The sequence below is a fragment of the Gekko japonicus genome, unplaced genomic scaffold, assembly GCF_001447785.1.
Source record: "Gekko japonicus isolate JY-2015 unplaced genomic scaffold, Gekko_japonicus_V1.1 scaffold5104, whole genome shotgun sequence".
In the NCBI taxonomy this organism is placed as follows: domain Eukaryota; kingdom Metazoa; phylum Chordata; class Lepidosauria; order Squamata; family Gekkonidae; genus Gekko; species Gekko japonicus.
Genome location: NW_015170423.1, coordinates 50,084 through 62,267, shown reverse-complemented (window position 1 = coordinate 62,267; position 12,184 = coordinate 50,084). Strand labels below are relative to the sequence as shown.

General features: G+C 53.4%; 1 protein-coding gene across 1 annotated transcript in view; it reads left to right on the top strand.

Moving 5' to 3' along the window:
* Positions 1–6,071: 6,071 nt before the first annotated feature.
* The window catches only part of STIM1 (stromal interaction molecule 1), a gene marked incomplete at its 5' end in the record, with an annotated part of 44,825 nt that continues 38,712 nt past the window's right edge, over positions 6,072–12,184 (top strand). The window contains one exon of the mRNA XM_015418298.1: positions 6,072–6,187. Within this exon, the coding sequence (XP_015273784.1) occupies positions 6,072–6,187 (116 nt within the window). The remainder of the gene's footprint in view (positions 6,188–12,184) is intronic.

The following is a 12,184-nucleotide window of genomic DNA, read 5'->3' as shown; positions in this document are numbered from 1 at the left end:
GCAAGTAGATAAATAGGGAGCACTTCGGTGGGAAGGTAACAGCTTTCCGTGTGCCTTGGTGTTTAGCCACGCCGGCCACATGACCACGGAAATGTCTTCGGACAGCGCTGGCTCTTCAGCTTTGAAATGGAGATGAGCACCGCAACCCTAGAGTTGGACTCGACTGGCTTTCGAGCAAGGGAAACCTTTACCTTTTTTTACTGGGGATAGAGCAGCTGTGAGTTCCCTGCATTGTGCAGGGGGTTGTACTAGATGACCCTTGGGGACCCTTCCAGGTCTGTGTTTCCACGATAACCTGCCACCTGTGACGTTAGATCGCTGCCGCTGAACACAGGGGCTCCCGCCTCTGGTTGTCCAAAGATTCTGGGACACACCGGAGAGAATCTGGCAACCCTCCAAGCCCGCTTCTCTGCCCTGTACTTACCCCGCAGTTGGCCAAGGATTCCTTGGCTTTGAAGGACAGACATCCTGAGTCCTTTGGGGCAGGATTCCAATCACCCACCCCTCCATGACTGCTCTTGCAACCCTTCTGCATCCCAGCCTGGTTCAGTTATTGATAGAAGTCCACACCTAAGCTTTGCCGGTGGCTAAGTAATGTAGATTAGGTAGTGTGTGATACTCTCGTCGTAACCCTGAGCCTAGGAAGAGCCAGTTTGGTGTAGTAGTTAGGTGCGCGGACTCTAATCTGGGAGAACCGGGTTTGATTACCCACTCCTCCACTTGCACCTGGCTGGATGACCTTGGGCAAGCCGTAGTTCTGATAAGAGCTGTTCTCGAAAAAGAGCCGTTTCTGTCAAGAGCTCTCTCAGCCCCGCCTAGCAGGGTGTCTGTTGTGGGGAGGGGGAAGGGAAAGGAGTTTGTCAGCCGCTCTGAGACTCCTCTGGGTAGTGAAGGGCGGGGCATAAACCCAATCTCTTCTTCTCCTTCCTTCCTTCCTTCCTTCCTTCCTTCCTTCCTTCCTTCCTTCCTTCCTTCTTCCTTCCTTCCTTCCTTCCTTCCTTCCTTCCTTCCTTCCTTCCTTCCTTGTTAAATGTGTGGACTCTAAACTGGGAGAACCGGGTTTGATTCCCCCACTCCTCCACGTGCACCTGCTGGATGACCTTTGCAAGCCATAGTTCTGTCAGAACTGTCCTTGAAAAAGAGCCATTTCTGTCTGAGCTCTCTCAGCCCCACCGACCTCACTGGGTGTCTGTTGTGGGGAGGGGAAGGGAAAGGAGATTGTCAGCCGCTCTGAGACACCTTCGGGTAGTGAAGGGCGGGTACCTAAACTAGAAACCACTTTTAACAGCTAAACAACACAGAGTCAATGGGAATACATAGCAGAGTAGGCACTTTCATGAACGCTGATTAATGCACTTTCGATCCACTTTCAATGCACGGCAGGGTAAGCGCTTATCTGAAGAAGCGAGCAGTGACTCACGGAAGCTCCCTACCCTGCCACAAATTTTGTTAGTCTTTAAGGTGCTCCTGGAGTCAACTCTTGCTCTTTCCTCCTGTGACTCCGTGGTATGCTTGATTTTTCTCCAGGGCTTTCCCACATTTCCATTTCCCTCCCTTGTAAGATCCTGTTTCTTTTGTGTGAGCACCCCCCCCCCCCCGTTCTGCACTTGTTTTGCTCCCTCTAGTGGTCGATTCGATACCACACCAGTTTACGTCCAGCATATCTCCCTGCGGATTTAAACTGGGGTTTTTTTTACGCCGGACATAAACTGGTGTGATATCAAATTGACCAGTAGGAGGAGCAAAACATGAGAGGAACAGGACCCCCACCCCAGGAGCTTACTAGCGAGGAAAATGAGAAGGTGGGAAAGCAGGAGATGGACACACACACCCCTCCAGCAATGTCATCTTTAAAATCCCATCTTTAGAATGGGATCCCTTTCCCTGGGCCTGCTTTCGTTGGGTCTTTGCAGTCGGGGGCATTTGCAGGGCAGGGGGCTTCTGGGCCATTAGGGGGTCTTTGCTGAGTGGCTTCCTCAGAGAGCCAGTTTGGTGTAGTGGTTTGGAGCGTGGGCTCTAATCTGGCAGAACCGGGTCTGATTCCCCACTCCTCCCCATGCAGCTGCTGGTGTGACCTTGGGTCAGTCACAAGTTTTCACAGAGTTGTTCTCTCAAGGGCAGCTCTGGAAAGAGCTCTCTCCGTCCCGCCTACCTCCCAGGGTGTCTGTTGTGGGGAGGGGAGATTCCTTCGGGTAGTGAAGGGCTGGGGTATAAACCCAATCTCTTCTTCTCCCGTCACTGGCCCGTCAGAGTCTCATCCAACAAAAACCTGGCAGCCACCCCCCACACACACACACAGTGCCTTGTTTGGGGTCGTGCCAGGTGATGGGGTGCTTGTAGCTGGACCGCCGGCCCATCAGCAAGGCTGGTCTTGCCATCTCTTTCGGCCAGCCGCTGCCTGATCGGGAAGTGACTCCTTCTCCTCCTCCCCCACCCCCGCCCCTCTCCATGTGCCTCTGCAGGAGAGAGATGCACAATGACCGGAGCGGGAACTTGCAGTTTTTGTAGATCCAGGTGGGCAACCATATCCGTCTGAAGCAGCAGAACAAAGTTGGAGTCCAGAGACTCCTTGGAGACCAACAAACTTTTATGCTGGGTCTCAGGTTTCGTGTGATCTGATGAAGCTTATACCCACGAAAGCTCATACCCAGAATCAAACTCTGTTGGTCTTAAGAGAGAAGAAGAAGAGATTGGATTCGTGCCCCGCCCTTCACTACCCAAAGGAGTCTCAGAGCGGCTCACAAACTCCTTTCCCTTCCCCTCCCCACAACAGACACCCTCTGTGAGGTAGGTGGGGCTGAGAGAGCTCTTTCGAGGACTGCCCTTGAGAGAACAGCTCTGAGAGAACTTATGACCGACCCACGGTCACACCAGCAGCTGCATGTGGAGGAGTGGGGAATCAAAGGATATTGACAAGCTCGAGCGTGTCCAGAAGAGGGCAACCAGGATGGTGAGAGGGTTGGAATCCAAGTCTTACGAGGAAAGGCTGGAAGAGTCGGGTCTGTTTAGCCTGGGAAAGAGAAGGCTTAGAGGAGACATGATTGCAGTCTTCAGATATTTGAAGTGCTGTCATGTAGAAGATGGAGCAGATCTATTCTCTCTTTCTCCGGATGGCAAGGCTAGGTATAATGGGTGGAAATGACAAGGGAGTCACTACCGGCTAAATATCAGGAGAAACTTCCTAACTGTAAGAGTGGTTGAGCAGTGGAACAATCTGCCTTGGGAGGTGGTGGATACTCCTTCGCTGGACGTTTTCAAGTGGAGGCTGGACGACCATCTTTCGGGTATGTTGTAGGTATGTAGGGCTATCTTTCGGCTGTGCTCCTGCAGAGTGCAGGGGGTCGAACTAGATGACCTGCAAGGTCTCTTCCAACTCTAACATTCTATGATTCTATGATTCTGTATACCCGGTTCTCCCAGATTCCAAGTCTTACGAGGAAAGGCTGAAAGAGTTGGGTCTGTTTAGCCTGGGAAAGAGAAGGCTTAGAGGGGACATGATTGCAGTCTTCAGATATTTGAAGGGCTGTCATGTAGAAGATGGAGCAGATCTATTCTCTCTTGCTCCGGATTGCAAGACTAGGTCTAATGGGTGGAAATGACAAGGGAGTCGCTACCGGCTAAATATCAGGAGAAACTTCCTAACTGTCAGAGTGGTTGAGCAGTGGAACAGTCTGCCTCGGGAGGTGGTGGATGCTCCTTCGCTGGACGTTTTCAAGTGGAGGCTGGACGACCATCTTTCGGGTATGTTGTAGGTATGTAGGGCTATCTTTCGGCTATGCTCCTGCAGAGTGCAGGGGGTCGAACTAGATGACCTGCAAGGTCTCTTCCAACTCTAACATTCTATGATTCTATGATTCTGTATACCCGGTTCTCCCAGATTAGAGTCCGCGCACTTAACCGCTACACCAAACTGGCTCTCTTAAAGGTGCCCCTGGACCCAAACATTGTATTGCAATGCTTGTGACAGTGACGTCCTTCTGGGTCGGCTCCCCCTGCGCATGGAGGAATTCAGAGCACCCCTTTCCTCGGGGGGGGGGGTGATGGGGATGCAAGAAGCCGCCTTCCTCCGACTCAGGTCCTGAGGGCCCGTACCCTGGCCCCAGCTGACGGCAGGCTGGGCGGGGTCGCTGGGAGAGAGACGTCAGTCCCTGCCCTTGTCCCTGAGTTCCAGAGGGCTGGCCTGGCGTGGTGGTCAGAGCGTCAGACTAGGACCGAGGACGACCCCATTCAGACCCCTCACACAACCATAGATCCCTGCTTCCTTGGGGGGGGGGGGGTCTGTCACAGTCTCTCAGCCGAACCCACCCTCCCAAGGTGGTCGTGGTGAGGGTTAAGCCGGGGGCAGGGGGGGGTTACGATGTGAAGAGCCGCTCTGAGTCTTCGATCCGGGAGGAAATAAAAAGTCAACAAATGTCTGTTCGCTGCAAGTGGTGTGGACCCGACCAGGAAGCTCTTGAAGACAAGCCGGATGGATGCTCAGGGCCACGGTGCCTCCCCAAGATGGAGGGTGGAGAAGGAATCCTTACTCTTGAGATCCTCGCTCTCCTTCTCGGGAGGTTTCCAAGCAGAGTTCTGGATGGCCACCTGGCAGCAATGCTGATTCTGTGAAGGGAGGGCAGGGAGGGTTGCCTCTGTGCTTAGTTCTCGTGGCCCTTTCTTGCACCCACCACTGGGTCAGAACCCATCCCAAGATGCAAGGCTCAAATGTTACCAGTACGTTTTCCCCCCCAGAAAGGTGTGCTGTACTCTAGAAAGAGATCTGTCTACATGTAAATAGCCTTCTGCACATGGCACCAGCACCAATCTGCATCAGCATCTATTACCTTATGCTTCTATGAACTCTATGAAATTGGCCAGAAGGGTTATTTGATGTGAATGATGTGAATCCCAATCTGGGACCACCAGTTGTTCTATGTGAGGTGTAGCCCGTGACTAGAGCTGGATTGGGGACACTGAGAGGGAGGGAGAAAAACTACAGGAGACAGAAAGAGAAGGACAGGAAAAAAACAGAGAGTGAAGAGAAGGAGAAAGACTGCAACATGCAATACAGATTTAGAGGGTTTTATTTTGCAGAAGAGGTCAGAAGAGGTGCACAAGGACTCCTCCAGCCCATTTAGAAGAATGAAGTGATCACATTTTCAGAAAGCATTTTAAGCACAGCCATCCCAAGACCATCATTCTGTCCAAACTTCCCCCATGATCAATAGCCTGAATGTACACTAATCCTATTACAGCAAAGAGAAACGAGAGGCAGCGATGAGAAAATGAGTAGACCATCCAGTTCAATCAGCTAATCTGTTTGCCTTTCTCATCCTTGCCCTTGATTATGTTTCTGAAACAAGATTCCGACGGAGCCGACAAAGGCAAAGCCGCCACTTTGGGGTCAGGGAGCAAGTTTTCTCCAGGCCGTTTTGGCCGGGGATCCTGGAGGTTTTTATTTTTATTTATTTATTCTACTTATATCCCGCCCTCCTTGCATAGTAGGCTCAGGGCGGCTTACAGTGGGTTAAAATACGTTAAAACACAGATGCATTAAAACAATGCAACAACGTGGTATGCAACAAATTGTCATCTTCTGGGGCATGGAGCAGGGGTCACTGTGGGTGTGGAGGGGGGAGGAATTTGTGAATTTCCTGCCTTGTGCAGGGGGTCAGACTAGATGACCCTGGAGGCCCCTTCCCACTCTACGATTCTATGATTCTAGAATGCCCGTTTCACATGGAACTCTTTCTAGGTGTGTCCACACATTCCCATGCCAGAGGCCGGCTTTCTGGGTTTTGGCGTGTGCTCTGCTAAGCGGTGGGGATGCCCTAACGGAGAGAAGGCCCCCAAGTTTCCTCCTCTGTGAAATGAAATTACCGCTGGCTCCTTCTGCTGTGGCCCCAGTGCCTTTGTGAAAGGCAAGGAAGCCGCCGCGTAATCCCCTTCCGGCGTGCAGGGGCCGTGTGTCCTTGAGCAGCCGGCCCCGGGAATCCGTCTGACCACCAGGTGGTCTTTTGGTCCCCGGCGCCCTTCCTGTTTCCAGGCTGTGATGACCACCTGTTGTTTTTCTCCCTGCCCCTCCCCCGCAGGTTGGCCATAAACAATGCCACCATGACGGGGACCGTCCTGAAGATGACCGACCGGAGCCACAGGCAGAAGCTGCAGCTGAAGGCTCTGGACACCGTCCTCTTCGGGCCACCACTGCGTGAGTGAGACGGCGAGTTCATATGACTCTACGTTCGTTTGCTTGCTTAACCTGAAACATCTGTTAGCCGCTCTTCTTTCTTTACGGAGCTCAAGGTGGCTTCCAACATAGATAAAATGTGTAAAACGAAATACATTAAAACACAGGGGTCATTTTAAGGGGGTACGAGCCGGAGCGGCGTTCCGGGAGGAACAAGCCCAGGAGCAGGGAACCCAGGCGTGCTTGCGGGCCTGCCCTGTGCTTCCCCAGCCAGCCTGCCTGCCTGCCGTGTCGGGTTGGCTGGGGAGGGGAAGGGGAGGTGGGCAGACATGCCCCCTTTCCCCCCTGAGCCTCTCTGCTTTTGCGGAGAAACTCGGGGAGTGGGGGGGGGGGTTAATGCCTTTCTTTCCCTTTACCATCAGGCATTTTAAACATGCCTGGGTTCCCTGCCTGTGGGGCACCTGGAGAAGATCAGGCAGGGAACCCAGGCATGCTTAAAATGCCTGCCCTTTGTCAGGGGGTGTGGCATATGCAAATGAGTTATGCAAATGAACTCCTGCACCTCTTTTTCTACGAAATGACCCCTGTATAAAACATATAAACCAAAATTTAAAATCACAGCTCAGGACTGCTGTAAGCTTCACCAAATGGGGTCCTAAATAAAACCGTCTCCAGTTGCCTCCTAAACGTTGAAAGGGAGGGGGCCGGGCACACCTTCCTGGAGAGTTGTTCTATAACCGTGGGGCCGCCACTGAAAAGGCCTTCTCTCGAGTGCAATGCTCCCTCTAAGCTGTGGAGTCTTGTGAGCAAAAATCCTACTTTGTGAGCTCCTGGCATTAAAGTGGTGAGCGAGCGATTCGGCTGCCGCATCAATCAGTTTGCTCTGGAGCCCCATCCTTCCTGAGCCGAGACGAAAATGTGTGAGCCGGAGGCTAAAAAAACTGTGAGCTAGGCTCACACTCACTCAGCTTAGAGGGAACACTGCGTCGTGTGCCCACCAGACGAGCTTCTTTAATTTGTGGGAGCAGTCGGGGGGGGGGGCTCTCCCTGTGATCTTAATTCCCGGGCAGGAACACCTGGGAGAAGAGGGTCCTTCAGAAACCCTAGTCTTAAGCCATGCCGGGCTTTAAGGGATACGAGCCAGTTTGGTGTAGTGGTTAAGTGCGCGGACTCTAATCTGGGAGAACCGGGTTTAATTCCCCACTTCTCCACTTGCACCTGCTGATGTGACCTTGGGTCAGTCACAAGCTCTGGCACAGCTGTCCTTGAAAAAGAACTGTTTCTGTCAAGAGTTCTCTCAGCCCCACCCACCTCACAGGGTGTCTGTCGTGGGGAGGGGAAGGGAAAAGAGTTTATAAGCCGCTCTGAGACTCCAAGTGAAGGGTGGGGTATAAATCCAATCTCTTCTTCTTCTTCTTCTACCTTGAATTGGGATTGGGATTGGATTGGTAGGTAGTGCAATTGCTGTAACAGTGACGTGTTCCCGTTTGCTGGCTTGGACCAGTGCTCTAACCACAGCGTTCTGCACTCGCTGCAGCCTCCGGCCACTCTTGTATGTGGTGGCAGCTCATGCCAAAGCAAGGTTTAAAAAAAAAAAATATCTGCGCAGCCAGTCCAATTTCCAGTGGCAAATCAGAACCCTTGCAGGGCAGAAACCCCACTTGGATGGCACTGGGAAAGGTGCTGATGAATGCCATGGTGCCCACGGGCACCAGGTTGGGGACCCCTGGCCCAAACCGTCCTCTGTGGGCTGGTCTCGGTTGGCACAGATGTCCTGGGGCTGGAGCTGGGTTGTTCTCGCAGCCATTCCAAGAGACAGTGTGGTGCAGTGGTTTACAGCGGCGGACTCTAATCTGGAGAACCAGGTTTGATTTCCCCGCTCTCCTCCTCCACCTGCAGCCAGCAGGGTGACCTTGGGCCAGTCTCAGTTCTCTCAGAGCTCCCTCAGCCCCACCAACCGACTCTAATCTGGGAGAGCCGGGTTTGATTCCCCACTCCTCCACTTGCACCTGGCTGGATGACCTTGGGCAAGCCCTAGTTCTGATAAGAGCTGCTCTTGAAGAAGAGCAGTTTCTGTCTAGAGCTCTCTCAGCCCCACGTACCTCACAGGGTGTCTGTTGTGGGGAGGGGAAGGGAAAGGAGTCTGTGAGCCCCTCTGAGACTCCCTTGGATAGTGAAGGGCGGGGTATGAATCCAATCTCCTCCTCCTCCTCCTCTTCTTCTTCTTCTTCTTCTTCTTCTTCTTCAGATAGATAGATAGATAGATAGATAGATAGATAGATAGATAGATAGATAGATAGATAGATATTGAGAGCCTGTTTGGTGTCGTGGTTAAGTGCGCGGACTCTAATCTGGGAGAACCGGGTTTGATTCCCCACTCCTCCACTTGCACCTGCTGGATGACCTTGGGCAAGCCGTAGTTCTGATAAGAGCTGTCCTTGAAAAAGAGCTGTTCTCAGTCAGAGCTCTCTCAGCCCCACCTGCCTCACAGGGTGTCCGTTGTGGGGAGAAGAAGGGAAGGAGATTATAAGGCGCTCTGAGACTCCTTCGGGTAGTGGACGCCAGGTGTTATAAAAGCCAACTCTTCTTCTTTTGGACCCTTTGGTGCATAAGCTTCATTTCATGCCTTTTGACTTCCAAACTGCTACAACTAAGCCTATCCTCTTTTCCCCCACGGGGCAGGGGAAGGGGGAAACCAGTTAAACGTGGGCTTGTGCGAAAACATTTCAGTTGCAACTGGAAAATCCAGATTTTTATCACGGTAATGAAACGTCGCCAGATAAGCCTGTGGTTTAATTTGCAGGCCTAATTTGCAGGCCTGTTTTCTCCAGGAATACGGGCAGATTCTCGGGATGGCATGCCCGCGGGTCTTGCTTGGCCTGTTGCCACTCCCCCCCCCCAGAGCTTGCAACTGCGGGGTGCCGAGGAGCACAGGGAGGGAGCGGGAACTCTGCATGCTGGGCAGGCAGAGACAGGCTGGTGGGGAGGGGATGTTAGTGCAGAGCTGTGAAAAGCACAGAGGAGGGGCAGCCAAGATGACGAGGGGGTTGGAGCCCCTTCCCTAGGAGGAGAGGCTGAAGAGTCTCCGGGACTTCTCGGTTGAGAAAAGAGACAACTAAGGGGGCGGGGACATGATCAGTGTTCCCTCTAAGCCGAGGTAGTGTGAGCCAGCTCACAGATTTTTAGCCTCCGGCTCACACGTTTCTGTCTCAGCTCAGGAAGGGGATGGCTCCAGAGCAAACTAATTGATGCAGCAGCCATAAATCACTCACTCACAGTTTTAGTGCCAGTAGATCACAAAGTAGAATTTTTGCTCACGAGACTCCACAGCTTAGAGGGAACATTGGACACGATAGAGGTTTATCAACTTATGCAAGGGGGGGGGGAGACAGTTGATAAAGAGACCCTTTTCTCCCTCTCCCCAAATACTAGAACTCGAGGGCATCCAATGAAGCTGGTGGGCAGTAGGTTCGGGACGGGCAGAAGGAAATACTACTTTACACGGAGAGTGACTAAAATGTGGGATTCCCGGCCAGGGGACGTTCTGATGGCCACAGGAATAAATAGCTTTAAAGGGGGATTAGATAGATTCATGGAGGGTACTAGCTCTGGTGACGGAGGGGAACCTCCGCATTCAGAGGCAGTACACCTCTGAATCCCAGAGCCAGGAGGTAACACCAGGAGAAGGCCTCGGCCTCCATGCCCTGTTGCTGGCCCTCCGGAGGAACTGGCTGGCCACTGTGTGAGGCAGGAGGCTGGAGTAGGTGGACCCTCACTGGTCTGATTCCGCAGGGCTCTTCTGATATTCTTCTCAGGGGAAGGCCTCGGCCTCTCTGCCCTGTTGTTGGCCCTCCAGAGGAACTGGCTGGCCCCTGTGTGAGACGGGAGGCTGGACTAGATGGACCTTCACTGGTCTCATCCAGCAGGGCTCTTCTGATGTTCTTATCAGGGGAAGGCCTTGGCCTCTCTGCCCTGTGGTTGGCCCTCCAGAGGAACTGGCTGGCCCCTGTGTGAGTAAGGAGGCTGGACTAGGTGGACCCTCCCTGGTCTGACCCAGCAGGGCTCTTCTGGGGTTCTTCTCAGGGGAAGGCCTCGGCCTCCATGCCCTGTTGCTGGCCCTCCGGAGGAACTGGCTGGCCACTGTGTGAGGCAGGAGGCTGGAGTAGGTGGACCCTCACTGGTCTGATTCCGCAGGGCTCTTCTGATATTCTTCTCAGGGGAAGGCCTCGGCCTCTCTGCCCTGTTGTTGGCCCTCCAGAGGAACTGGCTGGCCCCTGTGTGAGACGGGAGGCTGGACTAGATGGACCTTCACTGGTCTGACCCAGCAGGGCTCTTCTGATGTTCTTATCAGGGGAAGGCCTTGGCCTCTCTGCCCTGTTGTTGGCCCTGCAGAAGAACTGGTTGGATGCCTTGTGAGACAGGAGGCTGGACTAGATGGACCCTCACTGGTCTGATCCAGCAGGGCTCTCCTTCTGTACTTAGGCCAAAATGAGTCAGAAGACTCCGACCTCTCTGCCCTGTTGCTGGCCCTCCAGAGGAACTGGTTGGACGCCTTGTGAGACAGGAGGCTGGACCCTCCCTGGTCTGACCCAGCAGGGCTCTCCTTCTGTTCTTCGTGCGAAATGAGTCAGAAGACTCAGCCATTTTTAAAAACGGTTCCTGTGTCGCCATTCATGCTGTTGTGTGGGGGACAGTCTGGTCTGGGTCTGTCTAGCCAATGTTCACGGTGGCAGGGCATGGTGGCACGTAGTCCACTAGTGGCCATAGAGGTGAATGAGACCCTGATGGGATGGCACCGTCTGCTTCATTACAGAGACGGAGTTGGCGCCAAGACAGGAGGCTGGACTAGATGGACCCTCACTGGTCTGATCCAGCAGGGCTCTCCTTCTGTACTTAGGCCAAAATGAGTCAGAAGACTCAGCCATTTTTAAAAACGGTTCCTGTGTCGCCATTCATGCTGTTGTGCGGGGGACAGTCTGGTCTGGGTCTGTCTGGCCAATGTTCACGGTGGCAGGGCAAGGTGGCACACACTCCACTAGCGGCCGTGGAGGTGAATGAGACCCTGATGGGATGGCTAGATGGGTGGGTCTCGGGATGGCACCGTCTGCTTCGTTACAGGGACGGCGCCGGGTTTGATTGCGTAGGAGGGTCCTTGGGTTTCCGTTTCTGCCAGGTGGTCGTCAGAGCCGGTTCGGCTCAAGGCGCTGTTTGCCAGCCAGGACTGGCCCGCCTCTTTCTTTCCATCGTATCTGACAAAGCGCGCTCATTGGAATGAATGCTGGTTTTGAAGGTGCAACCAGACTTCTGTTCCTGTTGGGCTGTGGCTGACTGACACGGCCGTCTTTCTGCGAAGGGTGCCCGTCTGGACTATTTGAGAGGGCACTGCACAAAGTGGTTCCCACTTGGATAAACGATATGGGGCTGTGGCCTGTACTTCTGTGTGTGTCTTATTCTGAGGAGGATCCAAGTTACGTTGATGTTGAGGGGGGACAGGATGGCTCGAAGTATCTGAAGGGCTGTCCCTTAGAGGAGGAGGGCAGGGAGCTGTTCCTCTTGGCAGCAGAGGATATGAGGACTCGCAAGAAGGGGTTTAAATGGGAGAGCCAGTTTGACGTGGTGATTTAAGTGCGTGGACTCTAATCTGGGAGAACCAGGTTCGATTCCCCACTCCTCCACTTGCACCTGGCTGGATGACCTTGGGCAAGCCACAGTTCTGATTAGAGCTGTCCTTGAAAAAGAGCAGTTTCTGTCAGAGCTCTCTCAGCCCCACCTACCCCACAGGGGGTGTCTGTTGTGGAGAGGGGAAGGGGAAGGAGTTTGTAAGCCGCTCTGAGACTCCTTTGGGTAGTGAAGGGCGGGGTATAAATCCAATCTCCTCCTCCTCTTCTTCTTCTTCTTCCTCCTCCTCCTCCTCCTCCTTCTTCTTCTTCTTGGGAGGGATATTAGGGAAAACTTTTTGACAGTCGGAGTTGTGCCACAGCGGAATCAGCTGCCTGGGGAGGTGCTGAGCTCCCCCTC